The sequence below is a fragment of the Bos grunniens genome, chromosome 15 (genome assembly GCF_055505025.1).
Source record: "Bos grunniens cultivar Pamir isolate PY7600 chromosome 15, Bosgru_T2T1.0, whole genome shotgun sequence".
Lineage (NCBI taxonomy): Eukaryota > Metazoa > Chordata > Mammalia > Artiodactyla > Bovidae > Bos > Bos grunniens.
In genome coordinates, this window is record NC_141179.1 from 35,058,824 (window position 1) to 35,075,813 (window position 16,990).

General features: G+C 44.7%; 1 protein-coding gene across 14 annotated transcripts in view; it reads left to right on the forward strand.

Annotated features, from left to right (window-relative positions):
• The window catches only part of SERGEF (secretion regulating guanine nucleotide exchange factor), a 248,831-nt gene that overhangs the window by 18,401 nt on the left and 213,440 nt on the right, over positions 1 to 16,990 (forward strand). For all 14 annotated transcript variants that reach the window (XR_015142017.1, XR_015142018.1, XM_086339745.1 and 11 more), the window contains 3 exons: positions 948 to 1,061; positions 5,848 to 5,910; positions 10,710 to 10,868. Coding sequence is in view for 12 of the 14 variants with exons in the window: in XM_086339745.1 (XP_086195871.1) it covers positions 948 to 1,061; positions 5,848 to 5,910; positions 10,710 to 10,868 (336 nt within the window). In the remaining 2 variants the exon portion in view is untranslated. The remainder of the gene's footprint in view (positions 1 to 947; positions 1,062 to 5,847; positions 5,911 to 10,709; positions 10,869 to 16,990) is intronic.

Consider the following 16,990-nt stretch of genomic DNA (forward strand, 5'->3'; position numbering starts at 1 on the left):
TTTTCCTTTCTGTTTTTTCTCTCATAATTTGTTGAAGAGTTGGTAAGTTTCATTTTATTTTAACACTGTGTTTTGTTCACTTTGTGCTCAGTCATGACCAGTTACATTTCACACAGCAAGCTTGCCTGTTTTCAGCCTAGAGGACCACTGGGTATAAGACACTTCTGGAGGAGCAGTATCTTAATGTTGCTGTTGGGTGATGGAGCCTAGTTACACACATCTGACTGTAGGCCAAATATATGATATTTCATCTACACATTGGTATGAGTTTCAGAACATTAGTATATGAATTAGATCCAGTGAATATGGAAACAAAAGACCATTCCACGTGTGGAAATGGTGGCTGTTAAGAAGCTATCTTGCAGTCATAAATATGTATTTATTTGACAATTAGGAATCTCAGAATTCATCTTGGTGTAGTAGAAAAGGCGCTATGTTAGGTGCAGGAGAGAGTTGAGTCCTGGTGTTTTCTCTGCTCCCTGCTTCCTGTATGACCTTGGACAAATCACATGCCCTCTTCAGGCTTCAGTTTCTCATCCAGTGAATGTGAGGCATGGACGTGGTAGGGTTCAAGGTTGTTTCCTGCTTGGTCTGGAGTCTGGGTTGTCTTTTCGGGTTAATCATGAAAAAGATATCATTCCAGTAATTTGATTCTGGAGGAGTCAAATTTGACTCCAGGGGAGTCAAAGGAGAACTTTCTGGAAGGAGTTTTACTATGTTGGGATTTCCACTGATGGTCTTAGATTGCCCTGAAGATTGGATTTGTGATTGGCTTGGTGGTAGTCCCTAGGACCAGCCATAGGATTGCTTGAGGCAGTAAGCTTTTTCATAATACGTATGCTAACTAAGCATGAATGGGGAATCTCTTATGGCATGAGGTTGAAAGCGCCATCTAGTCTTCATCCAGGTAAACATTTTCTCTTTTTCTCTCCTACGCCGCTGGGAAGCTAGCGGCACTGTGTTCCAGTGGGGAACTGGTTTGGCATCATCTGGACGGCGACTGTGTCCTGGGCAGACTCTCCCACTGTTTCTGACAGCAAAGGAACCCAGCACAGTGACAGGTAAGGCCCTTATTTCTTCTGAGTCCTGTATTCATTCTTTGTCTGGAAACGGAGATACAGGCATGCACAAAATGGGTAAATGGCATTTTTCTTTTTGCTGTTTCTTGGTCTCTCTGTCTTAACTCTCTGTTGGTAGGTCTCTTAATTTTTGGGGATTTTTGTAGGCCCAGTAAAAGTACCCCTCTTTGGTGCCAGAGTTCAGAACCCATTGAAAGACAGATGCAAGTCAGGTAGGTAGAAATCAAAATGGTTAGATTGAAAGACATGAGTTAGGTGTTTGGAAATAACGGGTAGCAGTAGTGAGCCTCCAAGTTCTGAATACCAGCTTGGATTTACCCACCAGGCACAGGCGCAGCTGCAGGCAGTCCTGCTAAATTCCTGGTGCCACTGAGCACCTGGAGGAGGGGCCCTCTGCAGGCAGGCACAGCCCAGAGAGAGAAGCCACGAAGACCATGCCTGCCTGCCCAGCCACTCCCCAAAGGAAAGCAGGAGCGGCTGAGGACGTAGAGAGAGGGGCCGGAAGTGTTCCCTTAGGGAAGTCTCTCCATGAGCACATGAAGAGTAGATAGGAAGGGTGCTGCCTACTGGTCTGCTGGTCAGCCTTTTGTTGGGAAGTTAGCCTCTAGGACCTCCTGTCTCTCTCCCTCTACACTCTCTTCGTGGGCCTTTCTCTCTCCATATGTAGTACCACGTCTCCACCTCCTCCTTCTCTTCCTCTCTGGCTATCTGACTTTGTGATCCAGTTAACTGAGGGTTGGCTCTAGGAGAAAGCTGTTAGGAAACCTCTACTCTCCTCTAGCTCAGAACAAAGGAGGGATTTTTGAGGGTGGTAGGAAGCAGGGAAAGAAGACTGAGGAGTGAGCCACAGTGGGAGTGTGCTACAAGTTGTTGGGATGCTCTGATTGCCACTTTCTCTCTCTCTTTTTAAAAAAATATTTATTTGTTTATTTGGCTGTACCTGGTCTTAGTTATAGCATGTGGAATCTTTGGTTGCAGCATGTGGGATCTAGTTCCCTGACCAGGGATCGAACCCAGGCCCCCTGCATTGGGGTGTGGAGTCTTAGGCACTGGACCACCAGGGAAGTCCCTGATCTGATTTAGTCCTCACGGCTTCCCCCTGCTGCGGGCGTAAGGTTAGCCCCCTGAAGCCCAGGGGTTGAGCTGGGGAGAGTTCTCTCAGAGAAGGAGAAGGGACCATTGGACACAGGCCAGAGAGTCTGCTTCACATTGAAAGCATTTGTAATATAAGCTCATACTTCCCAAACATTTTTCCTGCCTCACCAGGGTATTCGCTGCTCCCTGGGCATGCACTGTGTTCTCATCCCTCTGTGCTTGTGGGCAGACTATTACCTCTGTGCAGAATGCCTTTTCCTTTCTGTTCTCCGTGGAAAAATCCTGATAATTTTTCAGGTCCTAGCTCAGCTGCAACTGAAAGACTCTGCCCTCTTCTCACCTCCGTTTGCATTTTCTTTCTCTGCAGGGACAGCACAGTGTGTTGTATTGTTATGAGCTGTTTACATGTTTTCCCAAATGCCAAAGATGATGAGCATTTTAAGGCTAGGGACTGTGTCTACTTTCTGTTTTTGTACAGATTTTGTATCTAAAAGGAATCAGTAATGTTTTTATTTGATTTGACTTAACCTGGTTGGGAATCTTCTCAGGGCACAGCTTAGATTCAGAGGTGATTTGGGGGAGTTTTCTGATGAGACAGTAGCAGAGATCTCAGCTTCCTGCCCTCAAAGTCTTTCACTTTACCTTCCCCCCATCTTTACATCATCTCCATCAGTTCTGGAGCTGGGACCCTGGGCGTCCTCTCCCAACCTGGCCACTAGGGGACCAGTGCGTCCTCTCTGATGAAAGTGGCAAGAACATCTGTTTGTCCCTTTCTCATTCTATAGGATACTTGACGGCATGAGGGGTATTTTAAGACACTGGAGAAGCTCTATACAGTCCGCAAAAACAAGAGCCGGAGTTGACTGTGGCTCAGATCATGAACTCCTTACTGCAAAATTCAGACTTAAATTGAAGAAAGTAGGGAAAACCACTAGACCATTCAAGTATAACCTAAATCAAATCCCTTACAGTTATATAGTGGAAGTGACAAATAGATTCAAGGGATTAGATCTGATAAGAGTGCCTGAAGAACCATGGACAGAGGTTCGTGACATTGTATAGGAGGCAGTGATCAAGACCACTCCCAAGAAAAAGAAATGTAAAAAGACAAAATGGTTGTCAGAGGAGGCCTTACAAATATCTGAGAAAAGAAGAGAAGCTAAAGGCAAAGGAGAAAAGGAAAACTATACCCGTCTGAATGCAGAGTTCCAAAGAATAGCAAGGAGCGATAAGAAAGCCTTCCTCAGCGATCAATGCAAAGAAATAGAGGAAAGCAATAGAATGGGAAAGACTAGTGATCTCTTCAGGAAAATTAGAGATACCAAGGGAACATGTCATACAAAGATGGGTACAATTAAGGACAGAAATGGTATGGACCTAACAGAAGCAGAAGATATTAAGAAGAGGTGGCAAGAATACACAGAAGAAATATATAAAAAAGATCTTCATGACCCAGATAACCATGATGGTGTGATCACTCACCTAGAGCCAGACATCCTGGAATGTGAAGTCAAGTGGGCCTTAAGAAGCATCACTACAAACAAAGCTAGTGGAGGTGATGGAATTCCAGTTGAGCTCTTTCATATCCTAAAAGGTGATGCTATGAAAGTGCTGCACTCAATATGCCAGCAAATCTAGGAAACTCAGCAGTAGCCATAGGACTGAAAATGGTCAGTTTCATTTCAATCCCTAAGAAAGGCAATGCCAAAGAATGTTCAAACTACTTCACAATTGCACTCATCTTACACGCTAGCAAAGTAATGCTCAAAATTCTCCAAGCCAGGCTTCAACAGTACATGAACCATGAACTTCCAGATGTTCAAGCTGGATTTAGAAAAGGTAGAGGAACCAGGGATCAAATTGCCAATATCCATTGGATCATAGAAAAAGTAAGAGAGTTCCAGAAAAACATCTACTTCTGCTTTATTGACTACTCCAAAACCTTTGACTGTGTGGATCACAATGAACTGTGGAAAATTCAAGAGATGGGAATACCAGACCACCTTACCTGCCTTCTGAGAAATCTGTATGCAGGTCAAGAAGCAACAGTTAGAACCAGACATGGAACAACAGACTGGTTCCAATTTGGGAAAGGGGTACGTACAGGCTGTATATTGTCACCCTGCTTATTTAACTTGTATGCAGAGTACATCATGTCAAATGCCAGACTGGATGAAGTACAAGCTGGAATCAAGATTGCTGGAAGAAATATCAATAACCTCAGATATGCATATGACACCACTCTTATGGCAGAAAGCAAAGAGGAACTAGAGAGACTCTCAGTGAAAGTGAAAGAGGAGAGTGAAAAAGTTGGCTTAAAACTCAACATTCAGAAAACTAAGATCATGGCATCCGGTCCCATCACTTCATGGCAAATAGATGGGGAAACAGTGGAAACAGTTGGGCTCCAAAATCACTGCAGATGGTGACTGCAGCCATAAAATTAAAAGGCGCTTGCTCCATGGAAGAAAAGCTGTGACCAACCTAGATAGCATATTAAAAAGCAGAGACATTACTTTGTCAACAAAGGTCCATCTAGTCAAGCTACAAATTTTCCAGTAGTCACGTATGGATGTGAGAGTTGGACTAGGAAGAAAGTTAAGTGCCGAAGAATTGATGCTTTTGAACTGTGGTGTTGGAGAAGACTCTTGAGAGTCCCTTGGACTGCAGGAAGATCCAACCAGTCAATCCTAAAGGTAAACAGTCCTGAATATTCATTGGAAGGACTGATGCTATAGCTGAAACTCTAATACTTTGGCCACCTGATGTGAAGAACTGACTCATTTGAAAAGACCCTGATGCTGGGAAAGACTGAAGGCAGGAGGAGAAGGGGATGACAGAGGATGAGATGGTTGGATAGCATCACTGATGTGACGGACATGAGTTTGAGCAAACTCCAGGAATTAGTGATGGACAGGGAAGCCTGCAGTCCATGGGGTCACAAATAGTTGGACATGACTGAGTGACTGAACTGAACTGAGTAAATTAAACAGAAATGTCAGAAGAAAGTTACAGAATAAGACTGCATATCTGCATGCCAGACCAGGTGATCACAGCTTTGAGCAGAGTTGATTGGGATTATACCTCATCACTGAAAGCAGTGTATTTAGGGAGGAAGAGCCTGGATTTGAGATGGGAGGCAAGTTCAAATTCTAGTTCTGTCTGTGTCTTGTTAGAAGGCCTGGACTTGTGTCTCAGTGTCTGCACTTGATAGCAGCTGAATATAAGAGATGTCACTGCTTCTGGGCCCACTCCGTGGACAGAGCAAGGAAATATACAGGGACACACACTTGTGTTTATACCTACGTATACCTACGTTTGTTTATCTTTTGTAGAAACCATGAGTTTACACTGAATTCAGTTACAATCCAGTGTCAAATGGTCGATTCTAGCCTTCCACCTTTTCATATCTGTTCCTTCCTTCTCTTTTCTAATAGTGGGAAATCTGACTCCTTTATCCTCAAAATATTTACTTATTTGTTCAGCCTCCTGGATATCACCAGTCTGTCTACCACGCCGCTCATCTTCTTGGCCAGTGCTGCTGACTCAGACCTTCATGCTTTGGCTGAGTTTCTCCCCAGGTGCTGGTGGGTCACTGCTTGTGGCCCTTCTCTACCCAATTTGTTCTGTTATAAATGTGATTTCAAAAGAATTTTTTTTTTTTTTTTGGTAGGCCTAGAGAATTCTCAAGCAGTATGTGTTCTTGCTGGCTCTGATCACTCAGCGTCACTGACAGGTAGGTAACATGCCGTTCAGAGTGCTGGGCGTTTCTGCCTCAAGTGTTGCTGTTGGGGTACAGATGGGAGAGCATAGACGCTGGAGTCGGGATAATGATGCCACTGCTGATGTGATCTTAGCAAGTCACTCTACCTTCCTGAGACCATTGACTTGTCTATAAAATATTTTGGGGGTAGTTTTCAGAATTTCATATGATAATACACGTCAAAACACTCATGTGAAATAGAGGCTCACTTCCCTTCCTCTGAGTTTGTTTTCTCAGCTGTACAACAGGGATAAAAATATCTTTCGGAGTAGTTGTGATTGTCAAATCATGTAACCAACAGTAAGTTTATGTATAACATATTCTTATTCATCTAATCTGTTTTGATGTCTAATGTAACTGTTTTAAACTTCCCTGGTGGCTCATTCAGTGAATAGTCAATGCAGGAGGCCTGAGTTTGGTCCCTGGGTCAGGAAGATCCCCTGGAGAAGGGAATGGCTGCCCACGCCAGTATTTTTGCCGGAGAATCTCATGGACAGAGAAGCCTGGCGGGCTACAGTCCATGGGGTTGCAAAGAGTCAGACATGACTGAGCGACTAAACACATATACACATATAACTATCAAAGCTTTCTAGGTTCTCTAGCTTTCTCTTCTCTAGCTGTTTAATCTCAAACTAGCATATTTTTGCTTTGCTTTGTCACTCAATCGTGTCAGACTCTTTGCAATCTTGTTTAGTCCATGGAATTCTCCAGGCCAGAATACTGGAATGGGTAGCTGTTCCCTTTTGTAGGGCGTCTTCCCCACCCAGGGATTGAACCCAGGTCTCCTGCATTACAGGCAGGTTCTTTACCAGCTGAGTCACCAGGGAAGCCCTGTATCTTTCTACTCCTTTATCTGTTGCCCTGTCTGTTCTCTCTGTTTATCTTCTCTATTTTATTTAACTACATGTTTCTATTTTTATCTTCCATCTTTGTATATAACCAAGGTCTCCATATACTGCTAAATCTAGTTGTGTGTATATTTTTCTAATTTATTTTATGTTTTTATATATTTCTCTAGTTGATCTCTCTATTTCCATCTCTTTAATCTGCCCTCACTCCAGTATTCTGGCCTGGAGAATTCCATGGACTGTATAGTTGCAAAGAGTTGGACACGACTGAGTGACTTTCACTTTCACTCTCTATCTAGTCTTTTTTCTCTCAGACACTATGTATATCTCTCTGCCTTGGCTATGTATCCATCCATCCATCTATTTGACACACTCAGTCAATACAGTATAAACTGCTGACAGTGCAGCATTTTTTTGGGTTGTGTTGGCTCTTTGTAGCTGCACAGGCTTTTCTCTAGTGGCAGCAAGTGGGAGCGCCTCTCTAGTTGTGGTCCGGGGGCTTCTCACTGTGATGGCTTCTCTTGTTGCAGAGCACACGCTCCAGGGTGTGTGGGCTTCACCCTAGTCGTTTACCACCCCTGGTAGTGGTGGCACGTGAGCTCAGTAGTTGCGACTCCCGGGCTCTAGAGCACAGGCTCAGTAGTTGTGGGCTTAGTTGCTCTGTGACGTGGATCTTCCCAGATCAGGGACTGAACCCATGTCTCCTGGATTGGCAGGTGGATTCTTTACCACTGAGCCACCAGGGAAGCCCCAGCATTTTCTTGAAAGTGAAAGTTCTCTCTCTCAAAGTTTATCTTTTTCAAAGCCTAGATTGCCCTGACTCCTGCAGGTAGACTGGAGACTATAGCTATGAGAAATTTATGTTGGTAAGCTCTCTTGCCCAGAGTTGAATGCATTTCATTTTTTAAGCAAAGGGAAATGACTTTCATACACTGTATTTTCAATGTTTTATGTGGAAATTAAAGATGTGTACACTGTATCTGTAAATTAATGGGGGCTTGCATTCTTCAACATCAGATTTGAGGAGAACACAAGAGCTGTAATGTGAGAGTTTAAACACTTTATAAATTCTGAATTATAGATAATTTGATATTTAATGAATTAAAAGCAACTAACTAATGAAGGAAATACCTGCTTTTAGCCTCTGGTTCATATTAGGTAGATTTGTACATATGCTAAAAAGAGTGAGCTGAAATGAATGCCAGCTCTAAGGACTCTCCTGGGCATGTGGTCCCTCACCTCCCCTTTTATAGAGGGGACGAGAAGTGATTAGTTCATCCCTTGTAGTCCTCACTAGCTCTGGGAGAAGGCATTCTTTTCCAAGAATAAGAATAGAGTAATAGGTTTCAACTTTTAGTCTAACTTGAAATGGCTAGTATTATGTAAACCTAGAGGTTCTTCTAATTGCTCATTAATATCAATTTCTTCAAAAATTTTATATTACTAAAACTATTATTTCATATGCGGGTACTTTTGTTATGGTGTTTTAAAAACACAGATGTTGAATTTTTTCTTGAGATGTGCTTCATATATGAAATTCACTCCTTTAAAGTGTGCAATTTAGTGATTTTTAGAGTATATGCACAAGGTAAATTGGTTCTGGATATTTTGAAAGTGACTTAAAAGGGTCAAGATTAATATCCCTCTTTCCCAGTCCAGTTCAAGCTGTGGCACACCGCGTTTTGTTCGGTGCTCTCTAGACCGCTCTGGAGTTGTAGCTTATGTAACTGTTTGGCATTGCAGCAGAATTTAATTTTGCCTGCTGATGCACAGCGTAATGATCTGCATGTGGAAGACAGTTTGTCTTTGCAAAAGATGGTTTAGACTTACTAAGATAAATGAAGGCTTATAACAGACACAGGCTCATTGTCAGTGGCACCTTGGTAGCTCAGCAGTCCCTTTCATGGGTGGAGACTTTGCCGAGGGGCTCCACTTCCCTCTTGTAAGGAATCCTCATACTTAACACACCCTGGTGAGGTCCAGGGAGGTTGCCTTCTCTCTAGGCATGAAATAAACCAAATTTGCCGTATAGAACTGCGGTATGTCAGTGCTGCAAGGTCACCTGGGTGACACAAAGACTCCACTGATTTATGGTCCCTTATTTTAGACTTGGGCTTCCCCGGGGGCCCCAGTGGTAAAGAACCCCCCTGCCAGTGCAGGAGATGTAAGAGACACAGGTTCGATCCCTGGGTTGGGAAAATGCCCTGGAGAAGGAAATGGCAACCCACCCCAGTGTTCTTGCCTGGAAAATTCTGTAGGCAGAGGAGCCTGGTGGGCTACCCTCCATGGGGTTGCAAAGAGTCAGACACGACTGAGGGACTGAGCACACATTTTAGACCATGAAACAGAGACCCAGAATGTGACGTGATGTGCCCAGTGTCAAAGAGTCATCCAGTAGCAGATCTGGGACTTAAACCCCAAGTCTTGGCCTCATATCCTTTAATGATACTGTTTGGCTTCTGATTGGTTTTTGAGAATAGACCAAGCTGCTCCAGGGCAAGCGATGCTATAAACCTTTATTGGGAGGTCACAGGATGCAGTGGAAGTGGAAAATCCGGTTTCTGGTCCTGCTTGATCCCTAATAAGCCTTGCAATCTTGAAAGTCACTTAATGTCTCCGAGCCTTGGTTAATTTATCTTCCAGAAGAGTGCTGTCTAGGAGAAATATAATGTGAGCTGCATTGCAAAAAGTAAAAAGAAACAGGCGAATTAATTTTAATAATTTATTTTGCTTTACCCAGTATATCCAAAATATTATTGCAACATGTAATCAATATGAAAATTCTTAAGGAGCCATACTCTTTGTTTTTGCACTAAGTTTTCACAATACATTGTGCTTTTTTTTTTTTAATCTTCAAAACGTCTCATTTGAACCTCACAATAATCCTGTGATATAAGCAGGAATAAGACTGACTGACATTGTGATTTAGTAGAAAGAGCAATTTCAGAGTCAAGTGACTGGTGCCTTAGCCGCCTGTGGGCACCGTGTGCTGTCCTGTGCTGTGTTACATGTGAGGGTTGGGGAAGCACTGAGAGATCATCCAAGGAGTCACAGACGGTAGATTCATAAGTCAGACTGTAGCCCATGCCCCCTTTTGTTTGACTTCCAGTTAAAGATTTGTTGAACTTGAATGCCTTCTTGACAGCCATGTGCCCTCTGGTTTGCCACAGTCGCCCGCCAGTCTCTCCTTACATCAGTTACAGTGTCCTTCTCCACCATCAGCTTTCCCCTCCAGTCTTCAGCTGGTGAAACTAAGGTTTGGAGAGGAAGTGGTTTGTCCAAGGTCAATAACTAGTTAGCAGATCCAAGAATAGAAGCCAGAATCACTTGACTCTGAATTTGCTCTCTTTCTGTTAAATCGCAATGTCAGTCAGTCTCATTCCTGCTTATATCTCAGGATTATTGTGAGGTTCAAATGAGCTTAAGTGCTATGTGAATGTGATACGATAACATTATATTTTCCGCTGAACAGGGCATGTGGTGAAATCATCAGATATTTATAAAGTTTAAACTTTAAATAATTTGCCTTTTAATCTGTTATTTTGAAAAGCTAATATATATTTTTTCTAACAAAAGGTAAGCATTTATTTAAAAAATGTAGAAAACGGAGAACCATATGTCTTGCACAAGGTGGATGTTGAATAAATATTTGTTGAATGAATTAATGAAAAAATAAACGCACTTTTCCTGTTCTTGACAAACTGTTAAAAACATTTGGCCTTTTTTCCTATTTATAGAATTAAAAAAAAACTTATGTATTATGCTATACCTGAATTTGGTATCTTGCTTTGCTCTATTCAATATTGTAGGGTAAGAATAATACAACTTCTTTGAACCACTTTTTTCCCCCAGACTCGGGTTATTTTCCATCATTTTGGGCTAATGTTTCTTCACCTCTTTTGTTTCCCTTCTGTTTGTTTAAAGATGCAGGAGAGCTGTATGTTTGGGGAAGCAACAAACACGGGCAACTGGCTTCCCAGGCTGCTTTCCTCCTTCTGCCCCAGAGAATAGAAGCACGTTGTTTCCAGAATGAAAAGATCGCTGCTGTCTGGAGTGGGTGGACACACCTGGTTGCTCAGACAGGTGAGAGAGTGGCAGGGAATTTGTGGTTGGAAAGAGCAGCTGGGGGACAGCTGTCTAAATAGCTATGAATGCTTGGGATTAGGTAGGTTGGTTTTCACTGATGAAAAGCTTGAAGGACTGGGAAGGGGAGGACCTGAGATCTATTAATAGTTCTGCAGTCAGTCAGATGTGTGGCTTTACTTCTCTGGATCATAGATTTGTACCCAAAAATGTGAGGCTGGTTTAGGTTAACTCCTTGTGGTTCTAAGGGTCCATGAGGTTTCGAGAGGCAACAGGCACCACCCAGAAATTTGTCCAGGTTGTTGGGAGGGTCTTTGCCTTGTCATAGCTAAAGGAGTGACTCTATTTGCATTTCCACCTGAGTCTAAATTCAAGGCATCAGAAACTTAAGTTAAATGTTCAAGATTGAGGCAGAGCATTATTTTGAGTCATAGCTGGCATGGTATTTTGGTTTGAATTTTTATTAACCCTAACAAACTGTGTACATTGATTTGAATATCTCACGTGTTCCCTCAGACCTCACTTTACCAGGCCAGGCCATCCAGCTTTTGGCATCTTTATCTTTTCTTGATTCATCTTAATTGTTTCTCATCTCTCTCTTAGGGCATTTCTTCTTTCTTAGTCTTCATATTCCTGACAGTGTTCTCAGGGTTTGTTTTTTCATGGCTGTCCTTCTTCCCAACCTTCCTACAGCTCTTGCTGACTGACACAGAGTTTCCCAGGCCGGCAGGTTGTGATTCTTAAGATCCATTATCGTGTCAAGGCCTTCTGAACTTCAGGGGTTCTCAGGAGTCCCCTTGCCTGCTCTTGGCCTGCTTGTTAGCAACACGCCGATCTGTAGACCCCCAAATACCTCATGACTTATTCCAATGCCTTCTGACTTCTGTAGGTTTTCAAGTCCGCTTCAGTTATCCTTGGTTAACACACACTACATGTTTGAACACACAAACATAGGCTTAGGAGTATTTACATCCATGATGCTTTTAATTGGTTCTTAAATTTTTTTTAAAGATTGCTTTGAAACAGAGGCCTGTATAACCAAGGTGTATTTAAACTTTCTGCATTTACTTTTTCAGAGGGTGCTCTAATGGTGTCATTCATTTGGAGGCAAATCATGACTTTCCTCACAGTAGTTCAGACTGCTTAAAGATTGGGACCATCTACAGAAATTTATCTTAAAGAGACTCTCTGAGCATAGTAGCTACTTATTTATATAATTGTTAACTGTTTCTCTTCTCCTCCTGATAGTGAGTTCTGTGAGAGGAAGCCCCATATTAGTCTTGCTCACATCTGTATCTCCACCACCTCCCAAAGAAAGTATTCATTGGCTGCATTAAACCTGCTAGTTAAAAGAGACTAAACATACTCAAATGAGGCAGGGTCGACTGCGAGGATTTCTGACCTCTTAAGAGGTCCATGATCAGAAGGCTTCAGTTTGTCTCTTTGAATTTGGTTATTGTTTATTGGGAACCTTTTGAGCAGTGGGCTAAGCTTGAAGAAACGGAGGAGACGGGCCATGCTCTGTCGGGGCTTCCCAGGTGGCGCTAGTGGTAAAGAACCCGCCTGCCAATGCAGGAGACATAAGACACAAAAGTTCAATCCCTGGGTCGGGAGATCCCTTGGAGAAGGCAATGGCTACTCGCTGCAGTATTCTTGCCTGGAGAACCCCATGGACAAAGGAGCCCAGTGGGCTATAGTTTATGGGGTTGAAAAAGAGTTGTTCATGACTGGTCACTTGGCACGCATGTATGCCCTGTCCCTGCCATGTGTGGACAGGCTTAAGAGTACAGAGACAGAAGGTTTTACCCATCCGCCCACCATACAGATGGTGAGGATCCGTTTATGTACCATTCCTTGTGCTTGGTCCTAGTCCTGCCCTCAAGGGGCCCACTGTCAGTGGGGGAGACAGGCTGGCGTCCGATTTCAGTGCATCAGTGGAGCCAAGTCACCATGCAGAGGGGCACAGACACTAGCAGTCGTGTGAGTCACTGGGTGTTAACAGGTAGGCGTTTCATGCTTAGTCAGTCTCCAAAGGATTGCAGTGCAGCAGGATACACTTACTACCAAGCGGTAGTGGGTTTAGTTGAGTCTGTCAGTAAGCCTGTTAGCTGGTTAGGCAGCTGACTAAAGAAAGGCATAGAGATGTTGCTGCTTTGATTCTGGCTTTGCACCGTTGGAACTCATTCTGATCTCCACGTCTGGGCCAACAGCACGGCCCTCGGGGTGGGAGGTTGGAACCCATGTCCCTGACACTGCCTGAGTCATCCCAGCTTCTCTGTGGGGCTCAGCTTCAGGTTTCTACCTCCCCTTGAAAGCATGGTCTTTGGGTAAAGTTTCAGCTGTTTAATTAACTTGTTGATTCGGATCTCTTGTTTGTGCGCTTTGTCCCTTTCCCCTTTCTCCCGAGTGCAGAGTGGTTGGAAGCTGGGCTGTTGGAGTGGCCTGGTTGCCGCACTGAGTTTTGGGTGGATGAGAGTCCCCTGCTGTTTGATTCACCAGTTTTATCCTCCTCCCCAGCAGCCGTGGACCCCTTTGCCCTGGCACGGTGTCATTGAAAAGAAACAGCCAGGGCCTCCAGTTTAATCAGACCCAGCTGCTCATGTTAACGGGAACAAGATTTGCTTACAGGATCAGAAGCAACTCATTATTGGAACAAGGATTTATTTGATTCGAGTTGTTTTCACAAGCTCCAGAGGAGAATGGTTCCTGGGACCTACCTGCAGCCACAGCAGCACAGAAAGCTGCCTCCTGTCTCATTCTGTGAGGCATTAGGGTGTGATATTGATTAAAAACAGCTTATGGGCCGTGACCATGGATCTGCCCAGTAAGGTGGGCTGGATTGGGTTAGGATGAGAGCGGGGAAGTACACAGTGCTCTCTCCTTACTGGTGTGAGTACTTACCGGTGTGATAGTCCCTACACCAGTGACTCCCAGCCACAGGCCACTTTGTACCTTGGGGGATGTTTGCAAGGTTTCAGAATGTGTCTGGTTATCACATCTGGGATTGGGGTGCTACTGGCCTCTACTTGGTACAGGCCAGGGATGCTGCTAAATGTCCTACAACGCAGAGGCAGCCCCACAACACAGATACCCAGCCCCAGGTGTTGGTGGTGCCACCGTCAAGGAACGCTGCCCAAGACGGCCACCCCCAGCGGAAGGTGCTGAGCGAGGGCAGGTCACACGGTACCAGGACAACTTTTAGTTCATGCATATGGGACTCTGGGATGCAGTCTCTGCCCTTCCCCATCAGGAGTCTGGTGTCTGCCTGCAGTGCTTGCGATGGAAAAATACTTTTCTCCGTTAGTCAGAAGCACTTGGAAAGAGTCCAGGAGAACCTGTTCTAATCTGGGAAAGTTGGCAAGGTACCTGTGTCTCAGGCTGGTGGAGCTGCATTCTAGAAACCTTTCCCAAGCTGCTTAATGTCCCTGATCATTGTTCTCGGGAACTTCATGGGACTCCTGGGTGACTTTATCCGGGCTCGGTGACCTGCAGCTGTCTCCTCTGAGATTCATGATTTCCTGGCCTGAAGTGCTTCCTGTGAGGACTGGATGGCAGCTCTGGGTGCCTTCTTAGTTGGTGACCTTAATGAAGTCACTTCACCTGTCTAGGCTCAGTTTCCTCATTTCTCAAGTCAGGATGTTAAAACCTACCTCCCTTCTGTAAGCAGCTGTGTAGGGTTCAAATGGGTGTATCTGTTGAATGGTGCTGCTCTGTGTGCTGTGCTTAGCGGCTCAGTTGTGTCCAACTCTTTGCAACCCCATGGGCAGTAGCCTGCCAGGCTCCTCTGTCCAAGTAATTCTCCAGGCAAGAATACTAGAGTAGGTTGCCATACTCTCCTCCAGGGGATCTTTACAAACCAGGGATCGAACCCAGGTCTCCCACGTTGCAGGCAGATTCTTTAGTCTGAGTCACCAGGGAAGCCCAAGAATGCTGGAGTGGGTAGCCTAATCCTTCTTCAGGGGATCTTCCCGACCCAGGAATCAAAGCAGGGTCTCCTGCATTGCAGATGGATTCTTTACCAGCTGAGCTACCAGAGCAGCCCATGAATGATCCTAACTAATTGTAAAATGCTGCATATACCTAAGTGGGGGTGGCTGTGGTTAGGGTGTGTGAGTATAATATTAAGGAATTAGCAGGTGCTTTTAGAAAGGCTTCTATTTCAGCAGAGTCTGTGCAACGCTGGAGACAGGGCTCATGAACTGGCTACGGATACCTTGCTTGAGCTCCAGCTCTGACAGGCAGTTTTCTGAGGGTTTTCACTTACATGCAGCAGGCATGTAGCTCTCTGATATAATCAATATAGGATTGTCATGGCCTTACAGGTAGGTTTCCCTGTTAAAAATCTCTGATCACACTCTTCTTCCTTCCCCAATTTGTAACTGTATACATCCATTTGCATTCTTTTTAAAAAAGTATTATCATTTGGCTGTGCTGGGTCTTCACTGCTGGGTGTGGGTTTTCTCTAGTTGTGGTGAGCGGGGGCTACTCTCTAGTTTCGGTGCGTGGAGTCTCGTAGTAGCTTCTCTTGTGGCTCCCAGGCTCTAGAGCGCAGGCTCAGTAGTCATGGCGCATGGGCTTAGTTGCCCTGTGGCATATGGGATCTCCCTGGACCAAGGATTGAACCCGTGTCCCCTGCATTGGCAGGCAGATTCTTAACCATTGGACCAGCAGGGGAGTCTCATTTGCATTCTTACTTGTTTAACATCTAGGCTATAAATTCCATGAGAGCAGTGTTTGTTCACAGCTGCATCCCCAGCACCTGGCGCAGGCCTGGGCACATGGGAAAAGATAAGTAACTAACTGCTGAATGAATGAACAAATGGTGAGGTAGAGAGAAGCCTGGCTTTGGAGTCAGACAGGCCGAGCTGTGACTCTCAGCTCTGCCAGCTTCTGACTGTGTGGTGGCAGCTCCACCTCTCCCCGTCACCAACCCCCCACCCCCGTAGTTCAGGCCTTGTCACCTCTTGCGGGGTCCCACAGCGGCCCCTGCTGGTGACCTCATCTTCCCACATTCATGCAGTCCCTCTCACCCACTCTGTTCCCCATCTCTCAGTTGGAAGATCTTTTCAAGCCCATGTGTCAAGTTCCAGTGTCTTCCCATTGCTCTTAGGATAAAGACAAGTCCTTAGTGGCTACCAGGCCCTGCACGGTCTGCGCTCTGCCTGCCTTTCCAGCCCTGTTTCTGACCATGCAAACCCTTGATCTCTAGCTGACCTCTCCTCTGGCCTGGGTACCTGGAATGCATCCTGTATTTCCCATCATAGTGCTTTTGCTACTGATGTTCCTTCTATTTGTCACACTTATCCCTGCTCTCCTTCTTCATTTTGACTTAGTTAAATCCATTTCCCCCACCCCCTGGACGTCAACTTAATCATCACGTCCTCAGGGAGGCCTTCCCTTGACATCCCTGACTCATCACTTTTCCCTTTTATCTCTTCTCAAGCACTACAACCTCTCTTTTGTGCTATTTTCTATAGGATTCTTTAACTCATTTCCATCCCACTAGATTTTAAACTCCATCTGGACAGGAGCCACATTTGTTTTGCTCAGCATTGTGTCCGCTGTGCTTAGCAAAGTACTTGGCACATCTGGGGTAGATACTCAGTCCATGCTGGACAAATGAATAAGCCTAATTTCTCTGAGCTTATTTCCTCATTAGGAAAGCAGGGAAATTTTGCTGACCTTGGATGAGGATTAAATAAGATGGTGTATCAAAGCTTCCAGCATCCAGCAAAGGACTGGGCTTATGTCGGTTCAGTATACCTTAGCTTCCTCTGTCCTTTGAAACTGGAGCGATCAGGAGGTCAAATGCCCCGTATCTTCTCTTTCCGGCAGAGGTCTCTGTGGGGCTGGATCTGAATGTCTCTGGATCGGTAACAGGTTGACTCAGGACTCTCCTGGTGAGTGCAGAAAGATCAGTGCTTAAAGATGCTAAGTGCTGGTTGCTGGTGATTTATTAGAATTTCATGGAGAATGATTTACATGAGATCCAAACCTTAATATAGGGTTGGTCAGAATGTTTAGAGCCCAGTTGCCTTGGGGATGCTGGAAGTGTTCCCTGGGCCATGCAGTATCCCAAAACAGCCTTGTGGTCTCACGCAGGCTATGGACTGAAAAAGTGA